The following is a 17,969-nucleotide window of genomic DNA, read 5'->3' on the forward strand; positions in this document are numbered from 1 at the left end:
TTCTGCATGTAATATCCCTGCACCAAGGTCCAGTCTTAAGCTCATAAGCCACTACAGTTGTGAGACTCGATAACCAACCATGCATCAGAAGTTTTTGACTTCAGTAAGCGGCCATCCACTCTTTGTAGAACCAACCGTGATAGTTCTTAGTTAACCGAATATATTAGTAAAACAGATGTTTCACATTTTCTGTAAGAAATGGGATGATGCAGACAGCTTACCATCTTCATTTCTTATGGGAGAGTTTATAACGTGATTGCCCTTGACTCGTTTTGACAAGCTCGCACTCAGGTCATCTAGTTGGCAGCTGCTTCCACTTTTTAATACCGATTATACCGACTAAATAGCACATAGATGTAAAAAATAATTCATTAACGAAAATGTAATTAAAAAATCATATTTTATATGACACAAAATGTGATCAGCAATCAGTGTATAATAATATAGTGCAGATCATTTATTTAAATAGACGAGCAACAACTTTGCTTTAATTTGGAAGCATAGATATATTAAACAAACACAACTGCATAATGTCAGCTCTACTTCAACTCCATAATGTGGCTTTTCAATATCATGTAAACAAGTTCCTGGAGCTTCACAGTTCTATTTAAAAGAACAAAAATGCTACATTAGGTGGGTATGATGTTATATACCATTTTGGAGGATTTTTCTAAGTCATGACATCCTGCAATGGAGAGAGGCCCCTGTGGCTTGGCTTAAAATCCATCAACTAAGAACTTAGAGCTGAACATCATAGACCACACAACACTGATGTTTGAAAGGGGAAAAAACAATTTCAAAATATAAAGGCTAGGTAATCAACAGATAATGTGAGAAATAACCAAAGAATGATATAGAACACTTCACACAAAATAAATTGTTACAAAAGGTTTATCAATAAGCACAGGTAGTCCAAGCTCAGGATCATAGTTATATTCAACCAAAATGAACGGAACATCTCATCTTGTTCAGAATGCACTTGAAACCCTCGATGTGGGAAGGAACCACATTCAAAATGCATATTTTAGAACTACCAAGTCTTGTGCCCTTAACATGTATCATAGTGGTGGGTTAAAATAAAGCCAGAGTTTATTATGTAGAAATCTGGAGATATGGATTTTATCCTGACATGCCAACAAATTTACTATAGGCATATATAACAGTATTGTTGAAATTAAACCAAGAGATCCACAACCTGAAAATACAGGGAAAGAAATTACACATGGTGACTAGAACATAGCATTCCTACTCTAGTTTTCAAAAGCCATAAATCAATAATTTACCAAAATTACTTTTGACTCCTGCAAAACGAACACAAATTCTCACACGCAGACCTTGAGCTAATAAATCATTCTATACATTTCCATCACAGTTCTTCCAAGCCCATGCACAACCGGTTACCTTCGCCCTTATTAGGTGGAAAGGCAACCATGTCATCATAGACAGCATTCATACATGTTAAATACAAAAATATTTGAATGTGCCAATGATGCTAAGCAGTTGGAGACAACTCAAAAGATTCTGCAGCCCCGAATCTGGATTTCTGGCATGTTTTAAACCTGCAGAGTGAAATTAATATGTAACAAAAACAGTAAGAAGGGCTAATTACTACAGATTTAAAAGGTCACAAGAAATTTTAATGCAGCTGTATGGTGTAGGATTGCATGACATGTCGAGAGATAATATGATTCATACCTTCCTTCATATTTCTTTCAAATTAGTATTTTGGTGCTAAGATATAGTAGCAAATTATTTTGGTAAACAGTAGCCACTGAAGCCTTGGATAAGAGAACTCCTCCAGCACCCGTAAACTTTTATGTTTTTTTCAGTTCAACCTCCTCTTCTTTGCCCTCTAGAAGTACAACCATAGGATGGAAGACTCACTGTCAGTGAAAGTAAGTAGAGAACAGTAACAGAAAGTGAATCAGCGCCCATGGGGCTGAGGCTTTCTTTTCTTCATCAAAATGAAACATGAACCATGATTCCTCCTACCAGATACAAAACTTCATCAAAACTTGTTAATTGCATCAGTTGTTCTTACTAATCATCAAATGCATTCTTTCCAATACATGAGCTCTGTCCATCCTGAGAACAGCACACTTCAAGTTAGGCAGGTATATGCGATATGGCTAGACATGCTCAGGCATAAGATGTTTTTTACAGATAAGTGGCTCTTAAACTGTGCCTGCAGCAAAAACATGCCTTTACATGAAAAAATAGTTAGCCAGGCACTAACAACCTTCAAAATGCAGTCAATGCAGATTATCCAATCATATAGAATTTTCAATATTCCCAATTGTCCCATTTGGGTTCTTCCACGTGGATTTCAGGTTGAGCTCTTTAACCCAAGCTTAATCTGCATGTAGATAACCAAATCAATTGTAGGACATCACTTCTGATTGTAGATAAGAATTCACCTCGAGTTTTTGTTGCACATTTGATTGCTATCTTATATCTGCAGTGGAATTGCACTACCTTTTCAATATGAAAATACAAAAATGTGGAACAGCAGGAAACAGTCAACAGAATATAGGTTATTGAAATTATTATCATGATGAACAATAAAAAACTGTCATCAGCAACTCTATCTCAAGTGACATAAAGTTAGGAAATAAAAGTTCTAAAATATGAATAAAAGTATGGTAGTCCATAAACAAAATAGCAGCCAATATTTTTCACTCTAGGCAAAGAGCAAGATTGAACCAGACGCACAAGCAACACTAGTTAACTCTATACCAGCATGCATTAATATAGCATTGCAAATATTAAACACGAGAGAGCAACCATGAATGGAGAATGGCATCAAAATATTCTGTCACGAGGCATTGACAGTTAACAACAGATACCATGGTCCTGAAATGTTGAGCTAGTACACTCTCCATGGATATGATTTTGCAGATAAGACGAAGTGAAGTACTATGTAGCAAAAAACAAATTAACCGACCTTCGCTTTGTTTTCAGATAGACTCAGAGAACTTCACATATCAAGGAATTCACCAGACTTCAATAAAAAGATTGCTTCCTACAACTGCATAACAAGGAAACTAGGAATTTAATGCATCAATAAGATGTAAGAAAAATAATTACTAGACTTGATCAATCCGGTTCAATCAAAGGGGGGAAAACACCAAACTCAGAACAGGATAGGAGCATATCACCTCTTCAAGAATCAAAAGATATGAGAACGAGATAAGAAAGGATCATGTCGTCTCTTCAGGAATCAATATATAAGAATGAGATAAAGAGAGAGATCACGCTAACAAAAATACCGGAAGGATCTTCTCAAGGTATCACTAGAGAGAGAAAGAGAGAGAGTCTAGGTTCTGAGTCCCCCATGGAACAGGAACGATGTGGTCGATGGCTCCAGCACCACAATGCCCTCCTCTTTCCTTGTTTTTGAATCCTTTCAAACAGGATACTTAGCATACCTAAAGAAATTAACTGAGCATCACCTTGTTTTCAGATCCAACGGATAGTTGAAATCTCAAGACATTCACTTGACTTTAGTATAGCAAGAAACTAGGATCCAACGGATAATTGAAATCTCAAGACATTCACTTGACTTTAGTATAGCAAGAAACTACGATCAAATACAACGCAACAATAAGTTCTTGTTTTGCTGAACCTATGATCACTCCAGTTCAATCAAAGGCTCAGAACAGATCACCTACTCGAGAAACAATATATACGAAAGCAAGATAAAGAAAGGGTCACATTAACAACGTACCAAGCAGAAGGATCTCTTCAAAGTATGGCTGGCAAGGATCTAGGTTTTGAGTCCATCGTGATCCCCATTTCCTTACAATGCCCTCCTCCTTCCTTGTTCTTGGGTCCTTCGCAGAGAAACAAAGAAGAGGGACCTCAAATTTCTTGAAGGAGATTAGGGTTTCCGGACGGGAGAGATCGTCCTCTTTCACTGTTCTTGGATCCTTCAGGGAGAAACGAAGAAGAGCGACCTCAAATTTCTTTAAAGAGATCGGGGTTAGATTTTCCGAACGAGAGAGAGGAAGAAAGAGGGAAAAGGAGTAGAGAGGAGGAGGAGGAGAGATCGAAGCGCGCGCTAGAATTACCTGGCCGCTTGAGTCTTGACACGGGGAAAGGCGGGAGGCCGGGCCCGGGATGCGTACCGGCGTATCTGTAGCGAGACCAAGGCGGTGGAGTTTCCCTTTCATCAAGTACGGTGGACATGAGATACGCGTAGAAAGTACGCGGACTACTTTTGATAACAGAAGCATAGGATAGTAGGATACGCCGTACGCGTAGAAAGTAGGCGGACTATGCTTGACATCAGAAGAGACGAGTAGAACACGTGAGGAATATATGTAGGCGTACACGGTATGATAAACCAACGGAGGATACGCATCTTAAGAAATTCATCCGACTCGAATAAAGCAATTGTTTCCACTAACGACTGCAAAACTAGGACTGAATCCAATGCCTTGGATAGATGGGACACAGAAATATTATAGATCACTACAGTTCAATTAAAAGGAAGAAGATACACTCAATCCCACAATAGGCTGCAGGAACGGACGGCCTCTTCAAGATTTAATAGAGTGGGAGATAGTGCCAGAGAAGCAATCAAGCCGAGACGAAACGGATGCCTAGAGACTCGAGTTCGACTCGATTTAATATATTTGAATTCAAAATTCGACCCATTAATATCTAAACTCGAATTTGATTTGATCAAAATAATAATAATAATAATACTTGAAATCAACTTGATTCAACTCGAATATCTATGGAGCCATACTCGAGCTCTGGTTCTAGCTCAAATTGAATTTTGGTCATAATTAAAAAAAATATAGTTAAAACATAATATTACATAATATTATATTTTTACAATATTAAATTAATAAGATATATTATAAATACATTATATATATATATATATATATATATATATATATATATATATATATATATATATATTACTAGGTTTACAAACTTTCAAACTAAGGATTTTGCTACTCAACCTCAACTTGAAAAACTGTTCAAGCTACTTAAGCTCGATTTGAGCTCGCTAATCATCGAAGTCGAGCTTCAACCTAAGCCGAACTCAAGCACCCTATGGCTGGACTTATTTGCACATCTTGATAATACGATAATGAACGTTTCAAGATATAGACACCTGAACAAGGAGGAAACACAAAAATGTGGGTAAGTTGGATAATTCTGAACCCTTCAAAAAGGACTCATCCGGTCAGCTGCTTGCCGACGTCCTAATTGCATGCATCGGCATAAAGAAAGAACAACAAGAAGAGGGGGACGAACCAAATGGAAAGGAAAGCAGGTGAAGGCACCGATGAACAAAGGCCGAGTGTGGAACGAAGCAGAAACACAAAAATGTGGACAAGTCGAATAATTCCGAACCCCACAAAGAGGACTCATCCGTTCACCTGGTTGCCGACGTCCTAATAGCATGTTTTAGCATAAAGAAAGAACAACAAAAAGAGGGGGACGAATCAAATGGAAAGGAAAGCAGGTGAAAGCACCGAGGAACAGAGGCCGAGCATATCATAAGTCCACAAAGCAAAAGCCCAGTCCTCACTTTGTTGGCTCTAGAAGTGAGAATACTTGTTCCATGGAAAGGTGGGGCCATGTAATGCGAGCAGACGTGAGCAAACTAACAAGAGCCATATCGCTATCACGCAACAAAAGGTAGGTTCCACCGTACCAGTTTAAACCTTTGAGTAGAAGGAACAAAAACAAATCGGCAAGTACGTCAACGTCACTCATCAGAATCTAATGGTGACCTATCTCAGTTACTTTTGCTTTTGATAGGAAATTTACCATGCCGCCCTTTCCTTGTTGATATGATGATGCGGTTATTAGCTATTACATGCACATCACATTCAATAACAAGAAGATTAATTATTCGAGTGTAAAATTTGATCTATCAATTAAAAAAATGTGTTGCTATGATTTATGAAGATTGTTGTGTTTACAAAAATTTGAAAAACCTCCCAACAAAAAAGTATCATATAAGTGGTTGGAAGATACTTCTTTTTATTTTAAATAATTAATTTGAGTTATAATTATAATAAAGCACATCTTAGATAGCAAGCATGATGAAAACTTAGAAAAAATGTCACGCTATTTACAATCTTGTTTGCAGGAAATGTATTATTCTTAAGTTTGGTGTGGTGGAATTTAGAGAGTATGAGGATTAAAAAAAATCAATTAACATAAAAAAAAATTGGAATCTTAAAATAATGCAGCACTTTTAGCTTGCTATTTTTTAACATGTTTTTACTATTTATAACAATATATCTTTTTTTTTTTCAAAGCAAGAAGTCTATTCCTGAAATTCTCCCTCTTAGGCCTTAGCCTCCCTTTTTTTTATATAATAAAGTTAATCACTTTTAGAACCCTCTGGGAGCGTTGAAGGCAGATTTGTCATTTTAAAGCAAGCGAGACGGAAAGCATGGCTATTCCTGAAGCCTCCCCCATCCTCACTCCACTTTAAAGCCTCACCTTGCCGCGTTCGCTTCCCACCGTAACCTGACAAAAACTTCGAGAATCACTAGGCAAAGAGCCGAAGAGGCCTCACCGCCTCTGTTCCCAGAATACCCTCATTCCCGATCAACAGACACCTCTCTCTTTTCTCCATGGCGGCGGAGCTCGAGGATGAGCAGTCCTCAACGTCCGGAGCCGACGAATCCGACGGCGACGATTCCGCCTCTCTCTCCCTCTGCGACCTCCCACTGGCCGGCCATGACGAGTCCGACGGCCCCAATTCCTCCGACTATCGCCAGTTATCTCCTCCTCAGGACCCTTTCGAGTTCTTCTCCGGCAACCGCTCCGCCGCCGAGCAGATGTGCTCCGCCGAGGACGTCTTCCTCAGAGGGATGCTCCTCCCCTGTAATCCCCCTCCTTCGCAGTCGTATCCGGCGAAGAGGAGCGATGCCCCCGCACCCCAAAACGCGCCATTCGATCACAGGCGGTCGGAGTCGCTCGACGGGAACAACCAGCCCCGGAGAGGCAGGGATCTCGCGGCGGAATACCGGAGGCTGAGAAGGGCGACCTCGGACTCGGACCCGAGGACCCCTCCGCCGCCGCCGCCGCCGCATCCTTCGGCGATGCCGAGGTCGAGGCCGAAATGGTATCTAGTCGTTTTCGGGTCTGTGAGGGTACCGGTGGCGATGGAGATGAAGGACATCCGGAACCGGCAGAGACGGCGGAGAACGCCGCTGCTTGCGGAGTGTGACGGGTGGAGGAGCGAAGGGGGGAGAGGCCCCTGGAAACTTCTCCGGTCACTGAGCTGCAAGGCGGCGGGGAGCACCGTCGTCGCATCGCCGTTAAGCTTCGTCTCGCACCCGGCCCGGTCCGAACACCTCCCTGGGTCCTGTCTCGCCCGGCGAGAATTTATCGGTGCCGGTTTTCCTTATCAGCCCCTATAGAAATGGAAACCGGTGAATCAAATTGGGTGGCAATTTTCTTTCTTCTCTTCTTTTTCTTTTGTTTGGGTAACAGAGAGTGAAGATACTACAAAACGAATGAAGGTAACATTGAAAGCCTCTATACTAATGGATTGAGTCAGAACTCGAGGAACATGAAGACAAATAAAGCTGGATAGAGTGGTGCATAGCATCTTGATGTTTCTCAAGGCTGGATGATATCAAGACTCCTTCCTATTAATCTATTTTACCACTGTATTGGAGTCCCTTCTAACAAAATTTTATCACTCTTAACCATATCAACCGCTATTTTCAACCCATGCCAAGAAGCCATACGTTCTACTATAGGTACAACGTTTGTAATTATAGGGATTGATGCAGCATAAAGAATTCTTCCTATATGATTTTGAATAACAAACCCAGCACCCAAAGCATTAGGCCGAACTAAATCATCAAAGTTCACTTCAAGAATACAATGGTTTCTCAAGGCTGGATGATATCAAGACTCCTTCCTATTAATCTATTTTACCACTGTGTTTGAGTTCCCTTCTTGCAAATCGTCCGAGGGAGGGTGTCAGTCATCAATCTTGAGATTATACAAATTTTCCTCCAAACAGCGGATGCATTTCTTGGTTGGTTGGAAGTCCTTCAATCATCATGGAAGTGATACTTTGCTTTCAGCACACAAGCTAACAAGCAGTCAGATTCCGTTACTATCTTACCAACTCCTTTGATCATCAAAGCTTCCCACCAGTAGCCAATGTTTGGAATGCCCAATCCTCACATCACCTTAGGTTAGTAAATGGTTTTCCAAGCTATTGTGTGCATGTGTACGACCACAGACACAGGTTTTGTTAAACCATTCTATTAAACTTTTTGGATCTACAGTAATTGAAATCATGTGGATAGGCAAAGAGCAATGTACAGATCTCACTAAAGTGATCCTTTCAGCTGAAGATAGCCGGGCATTAATTTTATCCATCATTATCTGCATATCTCCTATCGTAAATCTTATTCCTTAATGGTACGCCAAGATATTAACCCAGCTCGTCAACTTTTCTGATTCCCAAACAGCTAATATATTCAGCCATTGGAAGCCGCAAGCATTTTTGCCACCAGCTTGAATACAGTATTACATAAATTAATGATTTCTTTTAAAACTACTAATTTTAAGTTCCCGAGCCAGTGGGGTTACACTCTGCCTGACGACCGGTTTATGGACGAGGAGGACCACAAATACTTTGCCGAAGAATCGAATTATGCGATTGACCGGCCATGACGCAGTCTGGGAGCCCACCTCCTTAATTGCATCTGGGATCAAAAGGACCTCAAAAATCAAAAAAAAAAAAAAAAAACAAAAACAAACAAACAAAACAGACCTGGTTCAACATCCATTAGCACCTCACTAATTTCAACTTGAGCTTGCTTTGAAACTTAATATTGCACATTTCTTCCAATTTTCTTTCTGAACATTGGACAAAAAGCATGTTCTCCAGGCTTTCCACATCAATTTTCTTATCTGCTACAAAGGAAGGACTGCTTGAAATGATTTAAAAGCAATTGTAAGCAAACTTCTTTGCTGAGAGATCCACTTATCTAGACAAAGGATGTTTAGTTGGGAATAATCTAAGGGCTCGTTTGGTTCACGGAAAGTATTTTTCTTTCTGGGAATATGATTCATGGAAAACAGATTTCTAAGAAGAGGATGTCTAGGAAAGTATTTTTGGCATGTTTGGTTGATCATAGGAAAATAACAAATTTCCAAAGTGCTTATGTTTGGTTGACCATCCACTTTCCTGGAAAAATTATGTATAATTCCTATTATACCCTTAATAAAAATTAGGTTTTTAATGCCTCGTTAATACTTCTTTAATGCTTAAGAGTCTTTTTAGAAAAAAAATAAAAATTGAGTGATTCCTGCCTCATAGGAAAATAACTTTCTCATGTTTCCCATAGAAAAGACTTTCTTATAAAATATGGGAATCATATTCCTATAGGAATACAACTTTTCCATCTTCATACTTTAAAAACTCCAACCAAACAAGAGACATCTAATTACTTTTCCGTTGACCACACTTTCCCCCATTCTTTTTCCGCGAACCAAACGAGCCCTAATAGGGAACGAAAGAGGTGGTAAAATCAACAGCAGATCTTGCCCTTATTTTTTTGGAAAAAAAGTAAAATAAATTGCACAAAAAAATGATATTTTTCCAAGCTAAATTAATAAATGTAAGTAATTTGAAATTATCTCGATATGATGAAAATATGTCTACTTATATAATATAATTATATTAATATATTATAAATATACTAATATATTATGTTAATATTTACTATAAACTTAATATTAGTATATTTTTATTATATATTAATTACACTAAATATAAAAATATATTTATAAACTATAGTATCTTAATCAATATATTAGTAATTAACATATTAATAAATGTTACTTATAAACAATAATATAATTAATATATTAATATATGTATTGATAAATATTATTTTTAATAAATATTTAATCGATATTCATTAATAATTATTAATCAATGTGGCTTGGGTTTATTAATAAGTAAAGTATTTACATAATACTAATATGTTTCTTAAACTGTTAATTAATATATTTATTAATATATCAAAAATATATTAAATTTACCTATAATAAAAATTATATAATATATAATTTATTTAAAAATATTTATTAGTTTATATAAATATATTTTGATATTTGAAATGATTATTATTAATAATTTTTCTGTAAGTGGGCCACAGACTAAGAACAAATGGACTAAATAAAAAAATTAATACTCAAATAATTTATTGATAGCCTTTATGTAAATAGGGTATAAAGCCAACAAATGAATTGTATCAAAAACAATACATATATTACTTAAATTATCTATTCAATAGTATTATTAAAAAGTTGACAATATGCCCACATAAAATTATTCAAAACAAAACATAATATTTTTTTTGATGTTAATTTTTAAAATAATTTTTCTACCAATCAAATACAGTAAAATATTTTTCCCTCCACAACTATTTTCTAGATAAATAATTTTTAAAAATCGTTAGATTACCCACCTCAAACAAACTGAAAAAGGCTATAATTTTTTTTGAATAAAAATAAGATTCACATCTTATGAAAAGAAAGATATATTGAGATATTAAAAAAAATTAATTCTCACCGAATAAAATTTAAAAAATATTCTTAAAGCTTTAGATAAAATAAAATCCCTTTACCGAAAGAACAAGAGATACTTTATACAATTTTTAGATAGTCAACTAAATATAAATCTTTCTGAAATATATCATTTCTTTTTATGATTAACTAAATATATAAAAACTATTTTTTTAGCCATCACATACTCAAACATCAATTTTTCAAAAAAAAAATAGTGGGAAATAAAAAGTTTCTCTGCGACCCAAATGAGTCATTTAATTCCAGCTACACAGAACTTAGGCGAGAAGAAGGGGCCTGTGATCAAAGTTGGACAAATTACCAACAGGAAAGACATACCAATTAACTACACGCCAATTAGCTACAATGTTTAGGCCTGGAGGAACCCCATAGGGAAGTCCAAATTGTCACGCCCCGGATCCGGATCCGTGACACGGCCGTGCTATTGCCGACTATCGCCCACAGTAGCACGCAGCCTCATACAGGGGTAACAGGTAGCCAAAAAGGATTCATCCTTATATATATATTAAAAGTTTGCAGTACAACCTTCAAGTTTGAAACCAAAAATACAGAACTTCTATGCTATTCAAATGTACAGAAGTATATAAGCTTCTCCAAAAATACGAAGCTCTGTAACAAAATAAAAACATATCTGATGGCGATCACTGGTGAGGATCTGAAAGAAAACGAAACATAAACAGATGTGAGCTACACGGCTCAGTAAGTAATCCTGCATAATCCTACCGGATCAACCAGTAGACTAAACATGTAAATCAGGGTTTTGAGAAGCTGACATGCATGTTTATCTAATAATCATCCTGGCATAATAAGTATGCAATTTAAACAAAGCAGTAGTGCAAATCACAAAATTTTCATATTATATGCATATGAAACCGTGCCCCCCGGCATGCCGTGGTCCTTTTACTCTCGGATGCTACTGCGAAGTCAGACTCGGCCACTGGCGGGGCCAGCTCAGTTACTATTCAGCCACTGGCGGGGCAAGCTCAGTTACTATTCAGCCACTGGTGGGGCAGGCCCAATTCCAATTCAGCCACTGGCGGGGCAGGCTCAGTTACTATTCAGCCACTGGCGGGGCAGCTCAGTTACTATTCAGCCACTGGCGGGGCAGCTCAGTTACTATTCAGCCACTGGCGGCTCAGTCATTCTCAGTAGCATCTTTGAGCCCATTATAGTGCCTCTGGGCTAGCTAAGACTTTATAAACTTACATGCATGATTATAATATCAGTATCATCATGTTGCATACATAGCCATAGCTTCTGGGATCATTAAAGTTACTTATGCATTGTAACATATCATGTATGAAACATATATACTTAAAATAAATGCTTAGGAAACATTAATAACATAACATGATCCATAACAGGATTAGGACAGGTTACTTACATTCTTCACTAATCATGCATACAATTCAAATTGTATGAAAAACACTGGTTCATCTTATAAAACGTAATACAAGATCTACGATAGGATTAAGACAGATTACTTACCTCAATTCGCTTTCCAAATTGCTCAAGTCCAGGTGACAAATCCTTAATCACCTAAAACAACATCATAGGGTTTACATTATTCCCCATTTATTTATTATAAAATCTCTTAGTTCATCATACTATGAACTTACTTGCTTGGATCCCATCCAAGGATCTAGCCAAGTCCAATTTACCCAATTTAGAGCCTTTGGGGCTCAGTTTAAAACCAGATTGGGCCCACATGGGTTGATTGGGTTTTTAATTGAAGGATTGGGCCTCGTTTATAATTGGGTCCAACCTTTTCTAGCCAATTGGGTCCTCTGTCAATTTACTGGGCCTAATTTAGTATTAATTGGGCCTGCTGGGATTAACTCCACTCAACTGGGTTCGGACCCAAATCAATTTGGGCCTAATTTGGTTCGGATTTGACCCAATTTGCAGTTTGGGCTCGTCCAGACTTAGCACAATCTGATTGAGCTCGGATTTAGACTTGCCCAGTCTAATTGGGCTTAGGTTAGTCAAATTTGGCTAAACCCCCTCTTTTTATATTTTTTCTTTCTTTCTTTCTTTTTCTTTTTCTTTCCCTTTTTCTTCCCTTTTTCTTCTTTTCTCCTTCTTCTTTTCTTCTCCTTCCCGAAGCTTCCTCTCCTCCCTTCTCTTTCATCCCGATCTCCCCCTTCCTCTCTTCTCCAACGATGGGAGCACGACGAGCGGAAAGGGCGGACGGCGAGCGGAGGGGGACGGGCCACGACCGGCGGCGTCCGCAGCCAAGCCCCGCGGCATCCCCGGCCGAGCCTACGGCACTCTCGGCCGCGCCTGCGTCGACGGTGCTCGCGGCCGAAGCCGGCGGCCGCCGCACACGACGACGAGGATGAGTCCCCTCTTCCTCTCTTCTTTTCCCTCTTCCTTTCTTTCTTTCATTCTTCGTCTTTTCTTCAACCTCCCTTCACCAACCCCCCATATTCTCTCTCTCACTCCCAAACCCTCTCTCTTCCTCTCTTCATTCTTCCCCTGTGAAGGAAGAAGGGGGGTTTGGGAGGGCCGAGCCACAGTCGGCGGTGCCACGGCCGAACTCGCGGCGTCCACAGCCGCACCTGCGGCGGCCTTCTCTTCTCCCATGGGGAAGAGATGCCGGGAGAAGCCGGCGGCACTGCGGGATGCCCGCGGCCGCTCCCTTGGTCTGCCAGCAGTCCCCTTCCTCCCTTCTTTCTTTGTTTCTTTGTTGTCTTGCACAAAACAGGGGGAGGGAAGGCAGGGGGCTTACCTGGCTTTTTGCTGGTTACCGTTGGGCAGTTCTTCCCCCTGGTAGTCCCTCGTTCCTCTTGGAGCTTCAGGGCTCCTTCGCCTTCGGCTCCAGGGCTTCAGCTCTCTCTCTCGTTCAGTGTTCTTGGGGGTCTGTGACTTAGGGTTGCCGGCAGAGGCTTAAACAATTGTTTAGAGGATGACACCCCCCTCTGAGAGGTCCCATCCGCTCCATTCCTCCCCTCTCCGGGACTGGCCGCCGCCCCCTGTCTCCGGTGCGCAGGCATCGGCTGCCAGCAGGGGTGAGGGTCACCCTTCCCTGTCGGTCTTATCCCTTCGTTTTTTTTTTTAAACATTATAACAGCACTGTCCACAGTAAAATTTGGGCCCAAACCCTTAGCTGGGCCCATTTTTTATTGGGCCTAGTAGGTTGTGGGCCCGGACATTACACAAATTATGATTTCTGATAGCTGAAAGAGGAGGAAAAAAAATGACAATAAAGATTCAAAACATGCAGGATGTTCAATGAAGAAGAAAGAAATAACAAAAGGCCAATTCAAAATTTTCGAACAAACTCAAATATCCCTTGTAATTTTAATATCATCCAGCACAATCCCCAGAAGACCTAAATCAATAACAAGCCAAAATTACCAGTTCCAGTATCACTGCATCCTGGGGGCGAGAACCTCACATGATGGCTTTCAGGTTTACTTAGGGAGTACAAAAAAAGCTTTATTTTGACGACCATCAACCATAGGGGCAACCAATTGAAACAGTTCTCCAGAATATGATCATGGGCAAATTCAAATTTGTAGGATTCCTAATTGAAGACCTTAGCATCACAACTGGTAACATCACGTGGAAAAGATCATCAGATATTTTTTATATCGCAAGAAAACCGTTTCCGTTAACAATATTCTACAACCCATACCGCCATCAAATCACAAAAACATTCACAAGGAACAAAGATAACAACCCTCGTTTTCCTTTTTCTAATTCCTTTTCGACATGAAAAAAAAAAGGACCTAACCCTAACCGCCGAAGCCGTAGAGGGTGCGACCCTGGCGCTTCAGAGCGTAGACAACGTCCATGGCGGTGACCGTCTTCCGGCGAGCGTGCTCGGTGTAGGTGACGGCGTCGCGGATGACGTTCTCGAGGAAGACTTTGAGGACACCACGGGTCTCCTCGTAGATGAGACCGCTGATGCGCTTGACGCCGCCGCGGCGCGCGAGGCGGCGGATGGCGGGCTTAGTGATGCCCTGGATGTTATCGCGGAGGACCTTGCGGTGCCGCTTCGCCCCGCCCTTCCCCAACCCCTTGCCTCCCTTGCCTCTCCCCGACATCTCCGACTCTCTCTCTCTCTCTCGATTAAAGGGAATCCAGGCCTCGCTGCGCTCGGAACGAGGAAGAAAGGGGGATCCGAAGGGATCTTTTATAGAGGATTTCTTATCGCGTCGACCGTTGGATGGGACTGCGATCCGCGAGACAGAAATGTTATTCTTTTCATCCGTCCGATCACGGGATCTCGCATTTGATTGGTCGAGATAGGGCTTCGGCGGATCAAAGAAGTGCTCGCTTGCGAAGGAAAGTGGCGCGGGCGGCAAAATCGGAAGCAGAAGCCGTGCTCGGAACCGTCCGGGAAAAAAAATAAAATAAAAACATCACCAAGATGGTTGGAAGGGAGCTTAGATTCCACCAAAATGACCTAAGTTTGAAACGTGGGGCATCGATTAAATATGAAAAGCAGATGCCTCCTTCTACTTTGTCTGATGGAGTCACCATCTGATCTACCGAACCAGTGGACAAACATATGGGTCGGAAAGGGTATGTAGAAATTTGCAGCTTGCATCGAACATTTCCTAGTGAAAGGGGCCAGTGGAAGCTGCTACATGGATGAAGTTTCTTCTCCTGCTTCTATTTCTTGCCCCAAAAAAAATAAAAAAAATAAAAATAAAATAAAAAAAAAGATAGATGTTTAGGCCGGTCTAGCCGGGCCGGAATCCACCTACCGTAAGTCCGTAAGAAACGTGGGCCCATATCCCTTATTGGGTTTAAAACTACTAATCCAATAAATTCAAGTTATACTGGGGTCCAATCCAAAGCTTCCGATCATGGACACAAAACTAGCCCATATTAACTAATCTAAATCTTGACTTAATCGCCTAAATAACATTTGAACAAAATAAAAGTTTTTGAACCAATTAAGGAATGAGAATAATATATAATTACTTTATAAAGTTGGATCCCACTCACAATCAGTCAGTCAGTCACAGGTCACGGCTAACCTATGGCATTATCCCATAAGTTGAGTCCAGCCAGAGGAAATGGGTACGAAGATTTGGCTACCTCTCTGTTTCAAATGCAGCTCTCTCGCTCATAATTAAAAACATAGAGATCAATAAAATCAAAAGAAAATATATATTTTCTTTCATTTCTTGTTTTAAGCAAAGGAAATGGGTACGAAGAAAGCAAGCTAGGCAAGAGCAGCAACGTCAAGGGAACCACGTTTCGACTCGGTACCTTAAAAAGTTCGAAGACATGGAAAGTCTTTGTAACTTGCTTCACTCTTCTTCCAGATGACTGACCTTGATGTTCTTTGAGTGTATTGATATATTTTCCTTCTTTTTCTATATATCTTCATTGGTCGATTAACCTTCTGAACCTAATGTCATTAATCAACTGTTGTTATAATTGTTTTTCGAGAAATGCAGCGTGTAAAATTATGGAGGGTCGAGCTAAACAGGTTCCATGCTTTAATATCTACAAGAGAAATCGATTCCCAATATAGAGAGAAATCTAGGGCTCGTTTGGTTCGCGGGAAGTATTTTCCCTCCTAGGAATATGATTCCTGGAAATCAAATTCCTAGGAAGAGGATACCTAGGAAAGTACTTTTGGCATGTTTGGTTAACCATGGAAAAGTGACAAATTTTCAAAGTGCTTATGTTTGGTTGACCATCAACTTTCCTAGGAAAGTTATGTATAATTCCTATTATGCCCTTAATAGAAATTAGGTCTTTAATGCCTCTTTAATGCTTCTTTAATGTTGAAGGGTCTTTTTGGGAAAAAATAAAAAAGGAGTGATTCCCACCTCATGGGAAAGTAACTTTCTCATGTTTTTCATGGGAAAGACTTTCCCATGAAATGTGGGAATCATATTCCCATGGGAATATAACTTTTCCATCTCTCTTCTTTGAAAACTCCAACCAAACAAGAGGCATTTCATTACTTTTCCGTTGACCACACTTTTCCTCCTCCTTGTCCTGCGAACCAAACGAGCCCCTAAGGTATAAAGAGCAATCTGTCCTAAGAGAAGCTTGGCGTAGACATATAAGTGTGTTGTTGTGGTTGAACTTTGGGAAAGAGAGTCCAACATTCTTCTTCCTTTGCTTTTATTTCTTTAGAGCTGCTCTAAGCCATTTCAAACTGCTTCAAATCACTCTTAATTACCATAGTGCTACTCTATAAATCATCTTGCCATGTTGTCATTGATGTACACATTATCATTGGTGCAGCATAAAATTAATTTAAGATAAAAAATAGCATGCATTATTTTTAGTAATTTTGGGTGCATCCACTGCAATACAACTTGTATATGAGTAATGCTATTGAACTTTCATAATGCGCGCATGAGCAATTCTTCTTCCACGTGGCAAAAAGAAATTGGTGCAATTCATAACAATCCCCATACATAGGGAGTTGGTTGATTTTGGAATTGCCGATCAGCATTTGTGCCTGATAAAGTTTTGAATATGTAAAACAGATGTCGCGGTGCATTTTTCTTTATGAAATGATATTTTAACTAATTAATGCCTCCAAAGTGGAGAATATTATTTTTATTAGCTTAAATGTTGTGCCAAAATTTGATGGAAGGTTCCTTGAGATTAAATTTCCTATATTTCTTACAACACGTACACCTAATTTCTTTTTGTATAAGTCACTCATATAGTACGATTTTTGATACATTTACTATTTTATTATCCACTTTTCATCCTTTTTTTTCAGAAACAAAAAATCATATTTCAAAATCTAAAGCAATCTTATATGGTGACAACAAAAGAAATAGTCAAACTAGTGATGGTGATGGAAAGAAAGTATACACTTCGAAAGGGCAAATTATAGAAAGATGCTTCATTGATCTTTAAAATGCTGCTGCTGCTTCTTCTTTGATGGAATTATTTATTCGAAGATGTTTTATTGATCATTGATTATGGATGCAAATGAACATAATGACATACTACTATGTAAGGAGAAAGACAATCAAGTTGACTTATGTTTCTCAAATCTGTTAAAACCTAACACTTGATGCCGTGTACAAGTTTTAGATCCCCAAAGTTCATTTTTCCCTTTGCTATAATGCTGAGAAGGATCAGACTAACCTTGGATACATAATAGAATTACAGTGCCACTCCGACGTTCCTCGAATCTCTTATGCATAAACAGTTACGAACAAGTTCTGCTCTCATTGTGTTTATTAATGTTATAAAATAACAACTAGTATTACACTAACAATTGTAATAATAAATGTCATGCACAAGTTCCTCTCTCATTGAATTAGACTAATATAACAAGTTTTGCTCTCATTTCATTAATTAACGTTAGGTATTAGATTCCCAAACCACTTTGAAATTGAGGGAGCTCTGCTGTTGCGCTACGAAAA

The 17,969-nt window shown here is 39.3% G+C and overlaps 2 protein-coding genes and 1 long non-coding RNA gene across 13 annotated transcripts; 1 reads left to right on the forward strand and 2 right to left on the reverse strand.

The window, feature by feature from the left end:
• Positions 1–1,254: 1,254 nt before the first annotated feature.
• LOC103720421 lies at positions 1,255–4,197 on the reverse strand. 11 transcript variants are annotated; one of them, XR_606158.3, is made up of 5 exons: positions 3,728–4,064; positions 2,418–2,455; positions 2,240–2,356; positions 1,696–2,085; positions 1,255–1,559 (listed from the first exon to the last, which is right to left on the reverse strand). It is a non-coding gene; the product is annotated as an uncharacterized LOC103720421 (long non-coding RNA). The 11 variants fall into 11 exon arrangements; XR_005512410.1 differs by having other exon boundaries at positions 1,696–1,852; positions 1,993–2,085; positions 2,240–2,455; XR_005512411.1 differs by having other exon boundaries at positions 1,696–1,883; positions 1,993–2,085; positions 2,240–2,455.
• A 2,414-nt stretch (positions 4,198–6,611) lies between these two features.
• On the forward strand, positions 6,612–7,403 carry LOC103720423. Its single transcript, XM_008810111.2, has one exon. It carries the CDS (start codon positions 6,612–6,614, stop codon positions 7,401–7,403), a length of 792 nt encoding a protein of 263 aa, XP_008808333.1.
• Positions 7,404–14,165: 6,762 nt separating this feature from the next.
• LOC103720438 (histone H4-like) lies at positions 14,166–14,717 on the reverse strand. The gene has a single exon (XM_008810131.2). It carries the CDS (start codon positions 14,652–14,654, stop codon positions 14,343–14,345), a length of 312 nt encoding a protein of 103 aa, XP_008808353.2. The 5' UTR covers positions 14,655–14,717; the 3' UTR covers positions 14,166–14,342.
• Between the last annotated feature and the right edge of the window lie 3,252 nt (positions 14,718–17,969).

Source organism: Phoenix dactylifera, chromosome 7 (genome assembly GCF_009389715.1).
Source record: "Phoenix dactylifera cultivar Barhee BC4 chromosome 7, palm_55x_up_171113_PBpolish2nd_filt_p, whole genome shotgun sequence".
NCBI lineage: Eukaryota > Viridiplantae > Streptophyta > Magnoliopsida > Arecales > Arecaceae > Phoenix > Phoenix dactylifera.